Source organism: Asparagus officinalis, chromosome 6 (genome assembly GCF_001876935.1).
Source record: "Asparagus officinalis chromosome 6, Aspof.V1, whole genome shotgun sequence".
Lineage (NCBI taxonomy): Eukaryota > Viridiplantae > Streptophyta > Magnoliopsida > Asparagales > Asparagaceae > Asparagus > Asparagus officinalis.
The window spans coordinates 76,129,828-76,150,915 of record NC_033799.1 but is presented as its reverse complement, the minus strand read 5'-3'; the positions used below and the strand labels follow the sequence as shown (position 1 = coordinate 76,150,915).

The 21,088-nt window shown below is 36.0% G+C and overlaps 2 protein-coding genes across 12 annotated transcripts in view; one reads left to right on the top strand and one right to left on the bottom strand.

Moving 5' to 3' along the window:
- LOC109845109 (ATP-dependent DNA helicase 2 subunit KU70) overlaps positions 1 to 2,284 on the bottom strand; it is a 15,083-nt gene extending 12,799 nt beyond the window's left edge. Inside the window, exons 1-3 of the mRNA XM_020414311.1 lie at positions 2,044 to 2,284; positions 1,870 to 1,947; positions 178 to 294 (exon numbers count right to left, since the gene is read on the bottom strand). Of these exons, the coding sequence (XP_020269900.1) occupies positions 178 to 294; positions 1,870 to 1,947; positions 2,044 to 2,106 (258 nt within the window). The 5' untranslated portion in view covers positions 2,107 to 2,284. The remainder of the gene's footprint in view (positions 1 to 177; positions 295 to 1,869; positions 1,948 to 2,043) is intronic.
- LOC109844278 (protein RRNAD1) lies at positions 3,354 to 21,088 on the top strand. Of its 11 annotated transcripts, none has more exons than XR_002247966.1 (15): positions 3,354 to 3,536; positions 3,640 to 3,735; positions 4,064 to 4,147; positions 5,836 to 5,910; positions 6,099 to 6,179; positions 6,391 to 6,535; positions 6,606 to 6,834; positions 7,008 to 7,182; positions 8,906 to 8,989; positions 10,608 to 10,854; positions 10,997 to 11,208; positions 13,374 to 13,573; positions 13,991 to 14,059; positions 19,814 to 19,927; positions 20,702 to 21,088. XR_002247966.1 is itself a non-coding variant. In XM_020413255.1 (13 exons), the coding sequence occupies exons 1-12, from the start codon at positions 3,408 to 3,410 to the stop codon at positions 13,566 to 13,568; spliced, it is 1,752 nt and encodes a 583-aa protein (XP_020268844.1). In that variant the 5' UTR covers positions 3,354 to 3,407; the 3' UTR covers positions 13,569 to 13,573; positions 20,702 to 21,088. The 11 variants fall into 11 exon arrangements, 2 of the variants coding, with proteins under 2 accessions (XP_020268844.1, XP_020268846.1); XR_002247969.1 differs by having other exon boundaries at positions 13,955 to 14,059; XR_002247967.1 differs by lacking the exon at positions 13,991 to 14,059.

The following is a 21,088-nucleotide window of genomic DNA, read 5'->3' as shown; positions in this document are numbered from 1 at the left end:
ATGATCAAACTATGGCAGTGGTACTAGTTATTGGGAGAGAACAATTATAATACAACTAGTAATCGATACACAATATATGGAAGATTGTTCAAATATTTTAGGCTAAAAAAAACATACAGTCACATAAAAACACAACTAAATAGAAGAGAAAAGACTCAAATCATTTAGAAACCTTACAGTGTTAAAGAAACAAATTGCGACTTCATCATTTGATCTTCCAATGATCTGCGTCTTCAAGGCCTGTGAAATGCAATTGATCGCAACATGGAAATGTGTCTCCATCTTTTCATCTTCCTACAAATCGTCATACATCAGTTAATAGATTCTCTGGTCATAAAAAATTATAGGGAACATTTCATAAACCCCCCTAAACTTTAAAGTTAGAGAGAACTCCCCTTCAACATGGGGAGTTTTACATAATCCAACTGAACTTCCAAAACGTTCCAAACAAACTATGCGGTAAACTCCATTCTAGTGTTTATCAGAAAAGAGACGATAGAGGGAAACACGAAAAGAAACTAGGCTGAGGTTCTTTTTTACGGCTTTACCAAGAGAGGAAGTTATATTTTAAAAGGGTACACTGCAGATACCTCTAGTAGCACCTATCAGCCATTGACTATTTTATTAGCCTTTTAACCCCCCAAAAAATCACAAGGTGAGGAGGACTATCTCAATTTATTCTTCAAAAAATATCAATACAAGGACGTTACATGCTGAAAAAATTGTTGAGGAGTGACAAGTGCTGCTGAATTACAGACAAGGGGAATTCCAGAAGATGATTCAGCTTGCGGAACTATTCAAGAGTTCAGGAATTCGTGAAATTCTCCAAAGTTTAGAGATTTATTCTCTAATGTGTAAAGTTCAAGGGGTTCCATGCAAATCACCAAAGGTAAGGGTGTTATCTGAAATTTACCCGAAAACAAGAAGCAATTTTCAAAAAAGACCCAATCCGAACTTAAAAAAAAAAAATCCACACACTCCAGTTTTTATTATAGAAATTGACTCAGTTTCTGGCCACTCAGCATCGTGGTCAGAAACTGGGTCATTTAAAAAAAACCGGCTTCCTAATTAGTCGGGGTTGACAACCCGGCTTGTTAATTAGTCGGGGTTGGCAACCCCGACTAATTAGAATTGCCCGTCCCCACTTGGCAGATTAGGATACCTAAACAAGTCGGGGTTACGAAACCCGACTAATTTGGTCATGGTTTCCAACCCTGACCATTTAGGATTGAGTTCCCTTGCCCCGCACAAAATGGTCGGGGTTCGCAACCCCCGTCCATTTGGCAGCGCATGCGGTTGCCCAAGTCTAAATGGTCGGGGTTTTCAACCCGGACCATTTAGCAGAGCCTCCCCAACCACAAAGATGGAGAAGCGGCTAAGTGACCAAATAGTCAGGGTTGCTAACCCCACTATTTGTGATTGAAATTGATTATGAATTGATATGTAGCAAGAGAGTTTGTGTTAAACTTGACAATTTTAGTAGGAGATGAGATTTTCCAACAAGTAAGTGGGCTGAAGGTCTTTGCCAAATAGTCGGGGTTAGGAACCCCGACTATTTTGTGTGGGCATGGGAAGTCAATCCCAAATGGTCGGGGTTGGGAACCCCGACCAAATTAGTCGGGTTACACAACCCCGACTTGTTTAGGTGTCCTAATCTGCCAAGTGGGGATGAGCAACTCTAATTAGTCGGGGTTGCCAACCCTGACTAATTAGGAAGCTGATTTTTTTTAAACGTGACCAGAAACTGGGTCGAGATTTCTATAATAAAAACCGGAGTGGGTTGATTTTTTTTAAAAAAAGTTTGGATTGGGTCTTTTTTGAAAAATTTTTCAAAAACAAAAAGAGTAAATTTTCAAAAAGAGGGCTTACATCGGTGACAGCGGGACTGAACATCTTAGGCGAGGCATCGACCAAATACACGACGTACTCCTTGCTCGCCTCTCTCTCCTGAAAATAAATCCGTCATCAAACTTAGAGATCGATCAAAAGTGGGGACAATCAAAGAAATCGAGGGGGTCTTTCACCTAATTGAGGGTCACCTACCTGAAAGAAGTCGTTATCGGAGTCGGAGTCGTCTCTGAAAATGCCCTCGGGGTCCAAATCCATGGCGAGATTCGAGCAGAGCTTCAGTCAATTGGAACCCTAGACGATGAACTCGAACACCGAGCTTTGTTTTCCCGCGTTTTCGAGGGTTTTAACGAGGAAGAGGACAAAGAGCGGGGCTGACGTCTTGTCTTCCGAAGGAAGAATCAGAGCGAGAGCCTGGGTAAATTACAATAGAGCCACCGGATGGTGAGTGTCAGCTCGGCCTAAATTTAAGAAACGGGCTTCCAAGTAAGCCCATCTTTCAATAGTGGGCTTTTGATGAGGCCCATTCTAGCTTCCCAGGATTAGCCTTAATCCACGACAATAATCTCCGAAGTCATAGGGTCTCGTAAGTTGGACGGATAACTTCCAAATAACCCCCACCTTTTCTAAATATATTCTCATACACCCAACTCTTTTTTTGATTTTTCGTTTCGTGAAATACCGCCCAACTAGTTGAGGAGAATTTTTTTTGGGGTTTCTATGGATACAAATGAACCTGGGGCCCCATTTATAACAGCATTAACAAATCATTTATTCCAAACGGTTAGAGTCGGCTACATGAATCATACTTTTTCATTCTATTCTATTATGTAACATTTCCTCCGTTAATTTAAACTTAATAATATCATTTTTATAATTACGAGGCCGTGACTTCTGAACAACCCAATGTTTGCAGTAAAATCGTTTTAACCCGGGGGTATTTAGAAACTAAGGGGGTGTTTGGTTACATTTCTATAAATTATAGGAAATGTTTTCCATCCCAAATTTGATTTCCTTGTATTTCTTAAAAAAATTATAGGAAAAGTTTTGAGAAGTTAAAAAGTATAAATTTTCTTATTTTTTGTATTGTGCTTGTTTGGTTCAAAACAAGAAAATGAGAAATAACTTTTAGGAAAATAGCAATATTTCCTATAATTTATAGAAATGTAACCAAACACCACCAACTTTATAGAAAAGTGAGAACTTTGTAGAAAAGAGTTAATGCGTTTTATTATTTAAATAATGAATGCGTCAGATTTTCAAGAGATTTCCTCCCATTTTAGAAGGAAATCAATTTCCATAAAATTTGGTACTTTTGGGCACTTTACAGAAAACATTTCTGTAAATTTTTTTGGAGCCAAACACAGTTTATAGAAATGTATAGAAAACTCTTAATTACATAAATGCCATGCGTCAGTACTTTTGAGAAAACATTTCTCAAAAACAATGCAACCAAACACCCCCTAATTAGCAAATAGAGGGCCCTGGATGGAATTTACGTCGACACTCTTTTAAGCTGGGAACCCTCAACGCTTCCCCCCTCTCCTCCCCCGCTCAAAATGGCGAATCCCAATCGCAAGTACTCGTGCGAGAGCGCTGACAAAACCCTAGAATGGATGAACGCCATTGCAGATTTCCTCCGACCTTACAAACCCCTAATCGATTCTCACGTCGTCAATTTCCTCAAGGTTAGTCCCCATAAACCCTAATTTTAGGAGTTTTTCTTGGTTTTTATTTTATTTTTATTTTTATTTTATTACACTCACGAGTTTGATTTGATGCATTTCTCAGGAGAGGTTATGGGAGCTAGTGGATGAGCAATGGATGGAATGCCTTAGAAAAGAATCCGTGGATAATTTACTTGGTATACCTTCAGGATTAGTTCAGGTGTTGATCCAAGTTGCGATTTTTCTTGCTTCAGCTTTATATTCAGTGCCTTTGATTTAAACCGGTTATTTTATCCTGGTATATTTTTAAACCTACGCACTTCCAGTATCGTTCATTCTACAAACTACGTCAAGCAGCTAATTCGGTTTTAAACTGCTGTAATATTCGTTAAAGTTCCATAGTGTTAGTTAAATTGGGGGTGTGAATGATTTTGGAGGTTGTGGGTTTACAGAGAATTTAGGTTTAAAAAAAACAGAAGATCTTTATACTTACTAATGTATTTATCTTGTTTGATTTGATCTTCATTTGTTGCTTCTCCGTGTTATAGGACTACTGGCCCACTTCACTCAAAGAGTTTGTAATGACCTTGAGGTCTCTTGCGCTACCTCGTGAGCAAAAATCGTTTCATGAGGTATGAAGGTCATTTTTAATGTTGTATATTTGAGGTAATGTAAATTAACTGCTTTCCGTTTGCTTCTTATTGATTGTTTAAAATTTCAAGTTTAAGGGTAGGTAAAATTATAAACGTAAGTTGGTGTTGTTGTAATCTAGGTTTTAGTGATACTGTGGTAGTCCAACTTAGTACATTTGAACTTTGATGTAAATGTGAGCTAAGTGCTTCTTGTTTGGTCGTGAATTGCTTGTTTAAATTTCAAAGACAATAGTAGGCATAATTATAAACTGAAGATGGTGTTGTTTTTATTTTGGTTTTAGATGTTTCCTGTATTACCATGACAGTCAAACTTTACATTCGAAGTGTTAGTTAAGTTTGTTTTTTGTTTGTTAAATTACTATTTAAATTTCAATCAAAGATTACTATTAAGATAGTCCAGCATACCATATACTGAAGTGAATGCAGTTAAGTTCTTTTCTATTTGGCTCTGAATTGATTGTTTAAGTTTCAATGGCAAGAGAAGGCAAGGTAGTAACCGAAGATGGTGTTGTTTTGGCTTTGGCTTTGGAGGTTTTAGACTTTTCCTGATTACATATGATACTCCAACTTGTTTTAGTACTAAGATACGCCCAAATTTAGGAGGAGAAATGAGAAACAATAAATGTGCTTACTTGAAGAAATATCTTGGTTAAATAGGCATGTTAATGGTTTTGGAGGGGAGTTAAGGGCCTATTTGGTTTTATAGATTCTTGTTTCTTGATCTGTGAATATTTCAGAGATTTAAATCTTCAAGTTTTAAAAAATGACCACTTTTTGTTTGGTTGTTGAAATAATACAATCAAAAGTTGTTAAATCTTTAAAATTTTGTTTGGTTGCTAGTAGAAAAGGAAGTACTGTCAAGAGGGCGATTAATGATGTTGGGCAATGTGAAGAAATTAAAGGACAACAGCACAAGTTGTAAATAGGAATTATTTTTTCCTTTGTTGGTCCCAACATCAAGGAAACAACACAAGTTGTCCCCCAAAAAAAGTGGGTCCCACTTTTGCTGCACTTTCTTTGCAATGTCGCAACTCTGAGTTCAGATTTTCTGACTACGCAATTAGCTGAGCTGTCACTGAAATTGGGAGTTTCTTTTGTTTCACTGTCCTTACCTTAGAGTCGAACAGAGATTTTCAAAGAGAATTTAGATCTGACACAAAATTCAGGGTTGGGACCCACAATCTCAAGAATCTCTCACAAATCCTTGCAACCAAGCAGCCCCTAGAAATCATCGAGGGCGTTGAGTGCTTGGAGAGAGAGAGAGAGAAGGGGAGGGAGAGGGAGAGGGAACAAGAGCAGCAAATTACTTCGACAGTTTAAGGACTTCATCATTCAATAAGTTGTTGACATGACGTAAATGAATTGGAGACCTTTGTCCAGGCTTACTCTATGTGGTTGTTAAATGTAATTTGATCTCCTTTTACAATAGAGTTATGCTCTTTTTGCTTTACACAATGTGATGGCTGATGATTGATGTATCAAGAATGTTGGTAACTTTTCAAAGTATTGATGATCATCTTCTAGTTACACTTCATTTAATACTTAAATGTTTTAACAGAAATGCTTTATCACTCTTACCTCATATTTTGGTCTCAGATTTGGAACATAACAACTGCTTTCTTATATATTTTCGTCTCATGATATCATTTCTTTTTACCATCTTTCAGATGTTACCTAATTTGCGTGTGGCATCGCTTGGCACTGTGTTATCTCAAGGAATGAATTCAAAGAAGAAACATGAAGTAGGTAAATTAAGTGTTTGGTGGCCAAAATGCACTTCCCTTTCCTTCTTGTTTATCCTCGTTATCCTTAGGTCGGCATGTTTGTCCTTTTTGAATTGTGAAAAAGCATGCTCTAGTTTTGATTAGAGTTACCTTTCCTTTTTCTTCTTCAAGACTCATTTTGAACAAATTGATTTGCACTGAAACAGGTGGAAATCCTGGCTGCAGTTGTAAATGCTATAGCGCATGTTGCTGATGCCCAGACCATTATTGATGTTGGCTCTGGACAGGTATTAAATCCATGATACATGTAGAACGTGTTTGATACATGCTTACTAGTTTGCTACAAAGGTACTTAATGCTCATTATGTTTGAGATCTTAATTTACCATGCATCATGTTCTAGCCATTTATTTAGTTTTTATCATATATTAAAATAGCTGGGAAATGTTCATTGGTCCTTTCTTTTTAATTAATTTACATTGCGAAATGATGCATTCAGGGCTATCTTGCACAAGCCTTGGCTTTTGACTACCAACTCTCTGTAATCGCAATAGATGCTTCTCTGCACCATTCCACTGTTACGGCTGCTCGTGCTGAGAGAATTAAGAAGCATTATGCTGCCAAATTGCGTAAATCTGGATATGGTTGTACTTAATGGTTTATTTAAAATTTCTCTGTTTACCTTATTTCATTATTGATTGTTTATCACTGCAGGAGATATTCATCTGAAGGTACCACATGTTGTCACTTGCCATGTTCTTTCAAGTGACACTCTTACAGCATTAAGCAGTTCATTGTATAATAAAAACATTGAAGAAGCAGATTCTCTTGGGTGCTCAATGTTAGAAGGAAAAGGAAGTTCTTCTGCACACGGTTATGAAGTTTCTTCACTGGTCCTTGTTGGCCTTCATGCTTGTGGAGATCTTTCAGTGAGCATGCTTAGGTTTGTATCAACAATTATCTGATTATTCAAAAACGGTTTTGAGCTTTAAGTGCAATTTCTTGTTCCAAGTTTTTCGCCTTCCATTCCATGGTGTATGTTGTCTTTTGTTAAAAATTAGGGTTGAATCTCTTTCAGTTTTCACTTGATGATTTCACATAATACACTCAACTCAGGACTTTTGTTGACTGTGAACAAGTAAAGGCACTAGTTGGCATTGGTTGTTGTTACAACCTGCTATCTGAAGATTGTTTTGAGAATGATGACATCCCCTGTGGTTTTCCAATGAGCATTGCTGCAAAAGTATCCAGGTTAAGCCTTGGAAAAAATGCTCGTGATCTTGCTTGTCAGGTATATACAGTCTGGTGCAGGTTGTTATTCTTTTCGCGTGTTTCTCTTCTATTTGAAGTAGTGTGTCAAATGGAGGCTGTCTAAAGCCCTTATAGTACATAGAACTATAGAAGTGAAAATATTCTAACTTGTTTCTAGTCATGAAAACAATGACTGATTTGGTCTAGGTGTCTTGCTGAAGATTTAGCTGTCTTAATCTCTCACCTTCATCATGGCATTGGACACTTTCCCAATAGGGGAGCATAATATCGATTGAAGGTTAACTTGTTCCCCTACTCCATTTAAATTATCATGGGAGGTTCCCCCATAATCATCATGAAAGCAGAAGCAGAGTACACTAAAGAATGGGTATATATTGATTCTACTTATCTACTTATCTATTACTATAAGTTACTTTGGTACTAAAATGGAGATATGTGCATCAGTCAAAGGCTCAATGCAAAATTTTCTTTGAATTTCTTGGCATTAGAATTAAAACTAGTTTGGGAAACACATAAGTTTATCTGTTTTACTTGTTAGACATGTTTGATATTTTCAGCGTTATTATTCATTTACCGTGTACTTCTGATTAAATACCTTCACGAGCTGGTGAGACATAGCTTGCTGGTAAAGCGAGGAGATATGTTATGGGAGATCCCAGGTTTTAGACCAGGCTACAACCATTCTACCTAATATCGAGTCTATTCTGGTTAAAACAAAGAGTATTGAAACCAGTAGACAGAAATCTAATGTTTTGAAAGGCGCCATAGACGGTTTAGTGATAGAACAGAATTAGCAGTAAGCATGATCTGTCCCACTCTGTGTTCCATCCCTGTGGTTGCTGTTGAAAGTGTTTGGCATGTGCTAGCGGTTACTGGATGATATAACCGGCTCTTACTGATATCTATTCGGAACTTGTCCTTTATTGTCCGGTTATAGGTCCGATGCTCCGGTTATCAATTATGATGCATGTGAAAAGGGTTGGTTGGGAATGACTAGAAGCATTCTAGTCTGCTAAAGGAGGTAGTCCTAGGATGGCGACTATTAAGGTGTTTAGGATGAGGATTTTATTTGCTGTGATGAAGAATCAACTCATGGAGAACCAGAGATACCACCGTAAGTTAAAAAGGTCATAGTTTAATCAGCATTTTCTTAGGAGCATAAATATTAGGAAATTATGAGGAAGCTTGCAATGGTTTGGTTAATGCAATTGCTTCTCTAGAGGGGGTCTATAATCCCATACTCAATATAAAAAAGAATAATCTATTACTGTATATTGTTATGCTCCACATATTCGTTTGAGTGACAATGTAGTGATCTATTGATCTTCGGAATTCTTGATCAGAGAATGACATTGATTAGTGAAATGTTGCTTTCTTCAAATGGTTTGATCTAAAGTACTATGTTTTTCATCGTATCACTAATGAATTTAAGACTGGAGTTTTAAGTTCATACAAGTAAATGGATTGTATTTGCTAGTAGGAACTAGGAATGCCTTGTGGCTAGTGAGAATGGTGTACTCTGTTGGTTTAGTAGTAAAAATCCCCATGGTTCTTTCTGCACGTGCAATAAGATGATTGAAAACCTTAAATGCACTTGACTCTTTTTATACATGGAATAACAATTTCATTCAGTTATCTTTATTTACCTGTTTACTTTCACTGCTTGTAATTTTTTCACAACTGAGATTGTTTAGTTTTGGCCACTGGTACGAGATGTAGAATGACCTTGGTTTCTTGTTTAGAGTGCTGAGAGATGGAGAAAACTCACTAAAGATGCTGCGCTTCAGAATTTTGATTTACATGCATTTCGTGCCGCCTTTCAAATGGTAGACTCACCCTCCTCATCTTGCATTTGCGAGTCAACTTGTAGTATTCATCTGCTAGTGTCATTTGTTTATTTCAATGTGGCAATAAGGAAATTTTAGTCATAAAGTAGCATGGCAGGATTCTGTTTTTGCTGTCTTGCTGTCCTTTACCCTCACTATTGAAAAGAGCCGTGCTTTTGGCTGTTTAAACGGTCCGCAAGGTGAAGGCGGTGCCTCACCGCTACGCTTTCATCAAAAGCTTTTAATGAAAACGGACATGACACTTTCTGCTCAATAACGGGTCAGAAAGCTCGTAAAAACACCGTCAACCGTTTAAAAGCACTGTAAAGCGCTTTTAAGTGCTTAACAGCAGTTTGGAAAAAACAAATACTGGTTTATATTATAACCGGCCCGAACCCCAACTTGACCCATTTTCTTAAGTAAAACCCTTTGCTTCTCCCCCTCTTCGCTTTTGCAAATCGAGACAAAACTAAACCTAACCCTAACTACCGATCTCGACGCCTTGTCCACTACCTTCCAGGTAATTCTGTCGCTTCCCGCCACCAAGCCGCCTCCAAATCCTTCTCCAGCAAGCTCTGCCTTCATCATCGCCATCACGACAACACTTTCTCTTGAGCTTCGCATCAAAGCTCACCATCACTATCTTAGTCGAAGTTTCTCTACCTCCTTCTCACGTCAAAGCCACTTCCTCCTCGCAGTCCTCTCCTCCGACATATTCATACATGTATAAACTGGACCGCTTTCGCTTTTTGCCGCCTTTTGTCGCTTAAGCCCCAAAAAGCTTGAGCGGTGCTTCACCCGCTATGCTCCACTTTCAGCTTCCATAACCTTGTTTACCCTGCGTCAGAGGCTATCTAAATCGAAATTACCAATTTCACTCTTGAGCTATAAATCTCTTTCACGGCACAAAACAAGCATTCCAAATGCTACAGGTTTCCTGTTGGGCTACATGTTTTAGCTTGCACAGCACGACTTGTACTATGTCTGTACCCGATCCGTGATTAACTATTTGCGCATTCTGAATTCTAGTAGTTTCTCAACTTGTATCTGTTACTTTAATAGATACATCATTAATTGTGATTAATGTTGAATTACAAGAAACTTCCTCAATCTCTATCCTGCTTTCCAATAAACCCCTCGTCGAAGAAGTTGCAAAAAAAAACTTCTTCTATGAAGATGAATGAAACCATTAGTTTTGCAATGGAGTTTTGTTCTTCGGACTTTTGGATATATATTTGCACTTTGGTAGATGTCTGGGAAGGCGTTTGCCATTTAGAATTCAAAGATTTTAGGAGTTGAAAGGAAGAAAATAGAGAAAATTAGCTCTTGAATAAAATAAAAAATAAAATTTTTATCGTTAACTTGAATTATGCATGTAGACATCTGACTAGATGTATGAAGAACCAAATTCTATCATAAAACTAACAGTTTCATTATATATTGGTGGTTTTTTTGGCATTTTAGATGATGGGTTCTTGAAAGATAGTATAGATGGATGTTTTGTACTTTACCCAAAGTAAATTCCAGTTTTTACTTTATTTCTTATATTGTAAATGTTGATGCTTCAATCACTGAAAGCTATCAGTTTCTCTGCTACCTAATTTTTATTTCTGTGAAGCTTCTTGAGAGATACTACCCTGGAGTCCTAAACTCGAGTCCTTCAATTGGTCGTCAAGGGAAAGCTTTACGACGCAAACAGTTGAGGAGATCTATTGAATTTCAGTCGGGCCCTGGAGGAAGTGAACTTCCTGCATCAAATCCCAACAGTGACTTTATTGGAAATGTTACTTCAATGTCCATGATTTCTTCTCAAGTTCATTTGACCAGTAGTCGCTACATTGATGCCGCTGCTGCTATCTCGAAAGGTCCTAGAGTTTAAATTTCTTCTTCTGTGATATAGTGAGATTTCTTTGATCAATAGCATGCTATTATGTTTGAAGTGATTCATTTTCTAACTTTGGGTGATGCTGGATTTATCTAATTCCCTTGGTTGTATATGCTCAACAGACGATAGTTGTATGACCTATTTGACATCCAAGTTTTATTGTGACATGGAAAGCAAAGATATTATGGAAAGCCAAGCAGCTCAGTCTTTCCAAACACGGGAAAAATATGTTCTTTTTAAAGAGTTTTGTGAAATGGGACTGAGTCGCCTTAGTTTGGAACATTTACGAGATATTGATATGCTGAAAATATGGAGGGAAGTTCAACAGTTCTTGGTATGCCAGTTTTGTACTCTTGTCCTATGTTATATTTATATTTGTTGGCAGTTTCTTGTGTCCTTATTTGTTTTGGTACAGACAAACTTCCTACCTTGTAACGACTTGCTATATCCATATGCGTTGATTCACATGAAAACTCTGATGTAAAATTTTACTTGTGTAATAAAGGAGGTAAACAGATACAAATAATCTGATCCAATTGAAGCTCCTTATCTGAATTGTCAGACATGGAGATCTACTCTGTGAGTCTGTTTAATAGTTTAAAGAGGTAATTGCAGATAGACCCTCGTTGTTTTGAACTTGCTACTAGTGCAATTTCATTTTGACAGATAGAGCCTCCCTCACTGTAGAGTGGGCGGGCGGGCGGGCGGGTGGGTGGTTTATTTATTTATTTTTTGCGTGGGTAGGGTTGGGGTGGGGGGACTTTTTCACTCTTTAAACCTCAGACCTCAGACTAATTGATTCACCTAGGAGCAATATCTGCCAAAAGTTCACCCAGGGTAAAAGAGACAATTTTAACCCAGGGGTCTATCTGCCAAAATGAAACTACTGGGGTAATCAAAACAATGGTATTGCAGGATGTCTGTGTGATATTAACTGTAAGATATGGTCATAGTGCTAAACTATCTGACATGTCTAGATTATCTAAGCATGATATCACAAGATCATAGAAATACATAGAGATTATCTCTATTTAAAAATAGTAAAATAGGGAGGGAGATGGATCTGGATATCTGCCTAGTTTAAAAGTCTTAAACATGGATATTGCTTTATATTTGACATCTAAGAAAATGGCTGAGTATATGAATACAATTCACATATGATGTGAGAGCATATAGGAGCATGTAGGGTATGTCTGTTTAGTATCCTCCATGATGTGATAGCAGTGATGCAAAGAACTTCTTAAACTTGAATGGACTTAGTTTTCCTTAGAACTTTAGTAACAGTCAATGATATCCATTTTGCATTTGGAATCTTGGATCAAATCCAAATCCACATTCCTTTTAAACATGTATAGTGAGTTCAGTATTCAGAGAATATCTATATCCATACTTATAGCTGCTAAAAGTAAGCATTTCTTTCACAACAAATATAAATGTGGTCCATGCAGTTTACACAATCTTACTGAATGCAAGTTTTTGAAATTTATACTGGAGCTATTATAAATAGTGTTTTCAAGTTTATCAGGCATGTTCAAGTGTTTTTGTAGCATTTACGCATCTTTTGTGTGTATGTTTTATGGTTATTGTATGTTTAAAAGAAATTGAAAGACACTTTTATATGATTAGAACTCAACGATTCCCCAATGCACCACAATCTACTCCATCCCGCTCCACACCTCACCTTGTCCTGACTTTAAGGCCAACTATTGATTGTGAATTTGTGAAGGCAAAAATTGTTGGTTGGCTAAAGAATTTTTCATTGATTCAAGTCTACCCCTTTACTACATAAATAATCTTCCTTGAGCATTTGGCATTTGCATGCTTTTAAGGCTTAGAGTATTACAACCAAACATTGTGATGGTTATTACTGCTAAATACTTGTGGCAGTAAATCAGTAAACAGGCATTTATGTAATACTCTAGTGTGTCTACTCAGAGGCAGGCTGTGTCAATCTTGTCAATGAAAGCTTTGTACTCAAAACTGTTTTCTGGTCGCCCTAGCTTTGTTAGTACTCTTTGCAAATTGCTTGGGATTTTGAGGATTAGCAGAGACATTGTTGACATTGTTTATTGTGATTACACCTATAAGCAAATCTCTCTCGCTCTAGTGCCTTAATGCACCTTTCTATTTCTTTAAGAATTAGGAATCAAGAACTTCTTCAGTTCGCACAATATTGACATTTCATGATTTCTTAACAACAACATGAACACACATTAACCTGGAAAGGCATAAAACATAAAATAAACACCATTTATCACTTTCCTAGCCATGTGGGACCCATTTTTAATATGATTTGACAAGAAGATTGTGCCTGCAACTGCTTAGGCCCTTTTGAACTTTGTTAGTTAATTTTCCTAACTTATTTAAGGGACAGTAATTTTGGTCTTGTGATGTCTTATTACTGGTCTTCATGGACACGTTTCCCTTTAGATTTAGTTACTTGTAACTCAAGTTAAAATTTCTGCTTTGCTAATGGAATTCATATTTTCACCAATGCAGGAACTTGTAGGTCCCTACTGGTCTCTTCGGGCTGCTGTTGGGCAGCTAGTAGAGACATATATCTTGCTTGATAGGTTATTGTTCCTCCAAGAAAAAGGCAATTTGATAGAAGCATGCCTATTCCCTATTTTTAATTCTGATATTTCACCAAGGAACATTGCAATAATTGCTCGAAAAGCTGGTCTAGGTTCATGAATCTGGTAAATCTTACTCTATGACTTCCTAATTTGTCATTGTTTATTAAAGTTATTATTTTCAATCCTGTAATGTCTTAAACAATATGATTACATTTAATCCTAGAAAATAACCAAAAATGTCTTCTAACAAAGAAGATGGTGCTGTAAATGTTCAACATGAAATTCATGTGAATGTGGAATTTTCTGTCGATATAAATCTAGAGTTCAGGCCTTAACTGAAATCTTATGTGACCAGTAAGTGAACAATGGATTATTCTACAAATCAAATTTTATTTTCCTTTATATGTAGCCTCTGTTCCTTTACTCTTTCTAAAACTTCTATGCTTGCAAGTTAAACAGGAGACGAGAGATTATTAACTCATTTCAATCCCCTTGATCATCAAGCTTACGATACAAATTTGTATTGTATGCTTATAACAGGAATTGAAAGGATGAACCTTTAGCATGGGGTATTGATTCTGCTTCATTAATGGTTCCTAAATTTCATAGGTAAGAATATGCCAGAAATTGTTTCAGCTTTATGTGATAACTCAAAAGTTCTGTAGCCAGTATATTTATATTGCTGTCTCTTCTCTCTAAAGCGTAGGAGGCCTTATGAATGGAAGATGATCTCAGTCAAATAGCACAGATACAAATTGTGAATAGTTAAAATCTCATTAACACAAGGTGCCTGCTTGGTTTTCTAAGAAAAGAAGAGAGACCATCAGCTCAAGCACTGACTAGTCCTGCAATAAAAGTAGACATTAAACACCACTAACTCAACCGATGTTGCAATGTTAAGTGGGATGTTTCATATTTTGGCCGATGTTGCATTGTTGAGTGGTATGTTTGGTGGTGTTACTTCACAATGTTGTACTCATTGAATATTAGGTGTATATGATGCACTTTAGCTTGTAGAAATGTATCTGTGGTTCTTTGGGTTTATATGTGCCTTTGGATGTGATTTCCTGTCTCTTCTGTCTCTAGACATTTTTGCCTCACCATCCTATAGAGATCCGTGGACAGCCAACTAGTCATTTTAGGAGTTATGGCAAGCCGCTCTCTTTTATATTGTTTCTTTGGGCAGGAAGTCACAACTATTTAAGAGAGTAAAAACAATTACTATTAGGTGTCAGCTGGTTGTAGAACTTTGTCAAATACTTTGTAGAGCTGTGTACTATATGGCTTACCCCATTTTGATGTGAAGAAGGCTTAGAGGATTATGATGCAATAGGGATTGTCTTATTTCATTTAGCTGAGAAGAAGCACTATAAAATGCTAATTAAACCTCTCTTCGTGGCACCCAAACTGTAGCTAAAAGCCTAAAACATGTTAATACACTATGTTTTAGTTTCTTTTTTCTTTATGATGGCATAGGGATTGAGTTGTACTATAACTTCGACCTAAATGGTTGAAATATTACCTTCTAGTGCCTCCCCTACACAAACAAGAAAGCTGCAGTGAAGGACACATAGCATAATATTCTCGTTGCCTTTTCCCATTGCTAGATCTAAAGGGTCTGAAAGTTGAGACCTCCATAAGCATAAAGTTAGACCATTGCTAGATCTATAGGGTCTGAATGTTGAGATCTGAATCCATAAAGATAAAGTTGAAAGGTTAAGCAAAGATGATACATATGATATGGAAGATGACAAAAGGGCCACCAGCCCTTGTCTTATGCATGTGCATATAATGCAGCTTTTGGCATATCTGCATTTTGCTGAGATCATGCAATCTGCCATTGAAATATGTCAGACACTCCTTGGACACTTCTTGATTACATATAAACATTTATTTAGAGGTGTACTCAATACATGACACATGTTTTAGTTTTAAAAAACTTGTGATACACTTCTTGAACATATTATCGTACACTTAACCTCAAAATTATGCAACTTGTTAGACTCAGTATAGCTTCGTTTTAGCACATGCTTAGTTCATAAGCATGATTTTAAAGGGTCGTTTGGGTATCTACTTTAAAAGGAGCAGTTTTTCAATTTATAATCTACTCAAAAAAGAACATAAAAATGGTATAAGGATTTTAGTTCTCACAACCTGTAAATGAAAAACAATATTGATCTCATATAGATTATTAATTTTAATATGTATGTATATAGCCATTTCATTGTATCCTAACTTTTACAATTTTTGTCATGTCTTCTATCCGTACTCGTGTCCATGTCCGCACCCGCATCCGCACCCATATCCATGCCACATAGCAAGGCACTTTACATGATTGCAAGATGTTAGTCAGGAGGAGAATACTTAATTCACCTTCATTAATGTTGTAACCGTTGGAGGGAAAGATTTACATTATCTAGACCTACTTTTGACCCCATACTTACAAAAAAAAAGAATAAAAAATAACACATGCACACATTGTGTGTGTATGCGTCTATATATATATATATATATTATGATATAATATATATAATATATACTCTAGTTTAAAAAAACCTTCGCCTATTCCGCTTAGACGTACGCTAGGCCTAGGCGTATCTAGGCCGCCTAACTAGCGCTAGCGCCTAGGCGGTATTTAGGCTGCCCACCTAGATTTTACGAGCATTTAGGAAATGCATTGTCTGCTTAGCGTGGATTGCACCCTGTAGGTCTTGGTTGTGATTTTATAGTATTGTAGCTTACATGTCCTCCAACCTTGACCCTCCAAAATATGACACCTCCAGCTACCGTCTTCCGACCTTCACAAAAACCTAATCGACCACCACTTAAATGAAGAAAGAAATCTGCCTAGAATTAGTCGGTATGCTAAGTTTCTATAACTATTGACATTCACTATCAATTATTGTAATTAAAAAAAAATTCTTAGGCTCTAACCTTATTAATTATTATTTTGGATATTTAGTATTTAAGTATGCATGATATTAATTATGGAACTAATTATTGCTATTTTTTGTAAAAAAATTTATATGAATTTAATACATATTTTTTATCAATTATTATAATTAAATAATTTAAAAATGTTAAACGTCTAAGCGCTGCCTAGACTTACGCCCAGGGGTCTAGGCGTTAGGCGCTTGCTCAAACGCCTAGTCTGCCTAGCGTCTTTTGTGACATTATCGAGCTCCCCGATCTCTGTAATACTACTAACAAGGTAAATAATACTTCTTAAATATTATTTAAGTTAGTTAACAACAGTAACTTAAACTAAGAAGTGTAAGTTAACAGTAAATTTAAGTTTAAGTTTAAGTTAAACTTAAGTTTAAACTAACAGTAAACTTAAGTTTAAGTTTAAACTTAAGTTTAATTAAACTTAAAGTTTAAGTTTAAACTTAAGTTTAAGTTTAAACTTAAGTTAATATTAAGTTTTTTGTTGATGGTAAACTTAAGTTTAAGTAAACAGCTAAAACTTAAGTTAATAATATTTCTAAGTTAACAGTGAACTTAAGTTTAAGTTTATTGTTTAACTTAATTTAACAGTAACTTATAAGTTAACAGTAATTTGGAGTTGAGAATGAGTTTTTACTATTGAGATGAACTTATAATTTGAGTTGAGAAGTATAAACATACAAAGAGCTATTGTAATTGGTAAACCAAGCAATTTAGTTTAATAGTATTGGTACTTTAGTATTTAATGATCTTTGATTGAGTATAATATATATATATATAATATATATATATATTATATTATATATATATATATATATAATATATATATAGTATATTTATTTTCAAGTATCATAATAATAAAAAAAAGGCGCTTAGAAACCGCTTAGGCCGTCTGCCTAGGCGACTAGCGCTGGGCGCCAAGTCCGATGCCTAGAAGCGCGTACGTTTAATGTAACAATTGTATATATATAATATTATATATATATATTATTTATATATAATATATATATATATATATATATATATATAGAGAGAGAGAGAGAGAGAGAGAGAGAGATTAATGAGTATCCTTGTCATAGGAGGGGATTTCCTCCTTGACGCCTATGTGGCACAATCCCCACTATCCTCATAAAGTAGGCACTCTCTCCTACTTTATGAGGATGGTGGGGATTGTGCCACATAGACGACAAGGAGGGGAATCTCCTCCTATGACAAGGATACCCATTAATCTCATATATATACATAGACAAACACACACACACACAAAATGGCACTTAAATACTCTATTGTTTCACCACATTTACAATTAAATATCCTAGGTTATAAAAAGTAGCACTTTAATACCATCAGTTGGAAAAAAACTGGCACTTAAATACCGTATTGTTTCACCACCTTTACACTTAATATTCTAAGTTGTAAAAAATGGCATTTTAATGCCTCACAACTTGTAAGAAAGTGACACTTTAATACCTTAAGTTGTAAGAAAATAGCACTTTAATGCCCTAAGTTATAAGAAAGTAGTACTTTAATACATTCTATTAGTTCTCAGGACATATTCCGAGAAATATTTACGTGACAACTACCAAAAGGTACTAATGTGGTAATTTTTTATAACTTAAGGTATTAAAGTGCTATTTTTTGCAACTTAGGATATTTAAGTGTAAAGGTGGTGAAACAATAGAGTATTTAACTGCTATATATAGAGTTAAGCAAGAAAACCATATGTTATAAATTAAACAAAAACTCACATACGTGTCTACCTAGTAAATAAATTGGAACCGAATTTTATGACTACTAGCTTTTGTATGTGAAATGGATACTAAAAAAAAGTGTAATGAGGAGGTTGGCAAATTCTACATGCTTACATGGTCTGAAAATTTAGTATCTAATTAACAGGTTGAGGACAATTTAAGCAGAAATGTTATATATCCTTAAATAAATAATAGGTTGATATGTTCACACGGTCTCCATATTTTACCGGTGAGCAGAAACTAGAATGCTGAGTGTTGACATGAGCCTTTCTTAACAGAAACTGAAATATGATAACTCGTTTATCAAAGACTTTTACTTCTAGAGTGATTCATAAAACGTAATGCTTTTAGCATTATCATTTGACTAATTTTGCACACCTTGTGCTTGTCGTTCTAACAGCATATTGATTGATGCCTTCCAATTCTAGATGTATAAGCAGCTTGCCGTTTCTAGAATTCCATAACTTTGGGTTCGCTGACACCCACTTTAGGACTAACAGTAATCTGATGCTGACTTTAAGAAGTTCCAAACAAATTCTAACATGAGTATTACCACCATCATCCATTGTCATCCTTGTCTAATTTTGTTGTTTGGCTATGGAGCAACATTAGAGGTGCAAATGCATTGTTGTGGATCAGATATGAGATTTACTGTACCTATATCCATTATGTAATCGCTGCCATGGACATAGGTACAAATATGTTTAAGTAAAGAAAACGCATATCTGTATCCACCAAGTTCGATCTTGTTCGATATGAAGAAACAGACAAGACTCAAAAATATATTTGTTATACTATACAAAACTGTCTAATTCGGTAGGTTTTAGGTCAGAGACCATCACTGTGTCTGGTATATCCAACACGTAGTACTAGACTCATGAATTACCAAAATCAACGTCAGGTTCACTAATCTAAATCCAAAATAATTTCAGTTGTTCAAATTAATATTCAGAAATCCATATTCATGTATGACTTTTTATATCCATAGTATCCCTATCTGACAAAAAATAGAAATGATATCCGCATTTGCGTACGTATCAGCTGGTAGTGACATTGGTATACAAATCCACGTCTGATAGGCAGGGATCTAGATATATCCATGAATATCCATATTCATTCACACTTCCAAGTGAAACTCAAATAGTGGAGGAAACTCCTGATTAAGTATAAGGACCAGTTGGGGAGCTAAAATCAACAGTACGCAAGTTCGTGCCAAGTACCTAGTTCTGGCGGCTATGAAGAAGAGAGGGCCATGGTATGATGTGAAACTTTCATGGCCATGTAGTTTAAACTTAATATGGAAGATTAACCCTCTGAATTTTTTTTTCTTTTTTCTTTTTGCCCCCTAGAGCAATGAAGAGTCTGGACAAAGGAGTAAGTTGATATCGTCTCCTATAATCATTCATCTATGGAGGAATCACATTCCAAATCTAGACCAGTGTGCTATAAACTTGAATTTCTTTAACAAAGTAACAACACTAATGTGAGATTGATACTTCATGTGAATGTGACCTTGGTTCATGCTCCCAATATCTGGAAACAAGGTCCTACCCATTAGGTTTACCGAACTGAGTATTTAAAGCCTCAAATCTTGTTCTGAGAGTGACAGTTCTAAGTAACCATTTTGCTTGGGGCTGTACCTAACTACATTGACTCTTCTATGCAGGTTTATTTAATCCAAGTGGTTTACCCTGAATGCAGCAACCACTTCAAGCCACACATGACTATGGGGAAAATCTTATTATTATCTATCAGCTATGGGAGAATGAAGAATTTTGAGGTTGACATAAAGCTATAATTTATATCCATCTATTTTGACTATTGGGTAATTAGGCAGGGCGTGGCGCCCTATCTTGCACGTGGGGCTGATCTATGATATCAGAAATTGGGTTTTAGCTAAATTGACTCAGTCCCAGTGAAACTGTAGTCTTTGATGTGGGTAGAAGAGAGTTGTTTATATATGTGACCAGCAAGAATTTGCTCAGGAAAAATAGAGGGTAAATTCCACAAAACTCCCATGAAGATTAGGGTGTTTTGCACTGAAATATCATATTTTTTGGTTGGAGAAAACTACCATTAACTCTTTTCAGTAAACTAACATGCCTGAGGGCAGTTAAAGTTGTCACATGCTTTTACGTGACATGTTTTGGATAATTTTACCTTTATGTACTTCATATATATTCTGTATAATACTTGTGAACTTTGTGGGTTAATAGATATAAATAAGAATAGATTTGAATTTTATCCAACAAGCTGTTAGTACAATTTCCTATAGTTTGTTGTATATTTCTGCAGTATCGAAAGTTTATGATAGTTTTTCCTAATAGAAAAATTTAATGGTAGTCTTATGCAAAACACCCTCAGGTCATGATGGTTTTGTGTAATTTTTGCAAAAATAGATAGTTATGATTATGAACAAGGGCCCCCCCGATTGGGATTGAGATTGGTTCTCCCTAATGAAATATGCATTTGTTTCTCTGTGGTGCTCTTCATGTGTTTTGCTTGTTGACAGCTGGCCATACTGTTGCCTGACCTTCTACACTTCAATGAGCAGGTGTAGCTCTGAATCGGCCACATCAGCTTCTCAACAAAATGACAAGGAACAAAGCCATCAGAGGTATGCAAGAAAAGTATGTGTACTGTAGCATTAGAAAATCTTCAGACTGGAGCCTTTCAAAATTAAGCGAGTCGGTTCATACCTTTAATTTCCTACCTCAAAAATCTTTATCACTTATTTAATTTCCTACCTCAAAAATCTTTATCACTTAATTGCACACTGTGTGACATCTTAAAGTGTTGTATCTTTCTATGTGACCTTTTAATGATAGAGCTAACTGCTTTTAGAAGTGACCTAAGGCGTTGTATCTTGGATGGAAGTTTATGTGCTGTTGACATGTTTATTATTTTGCAACGGAGGCTATCAAAGGGTTACTTTCACAAA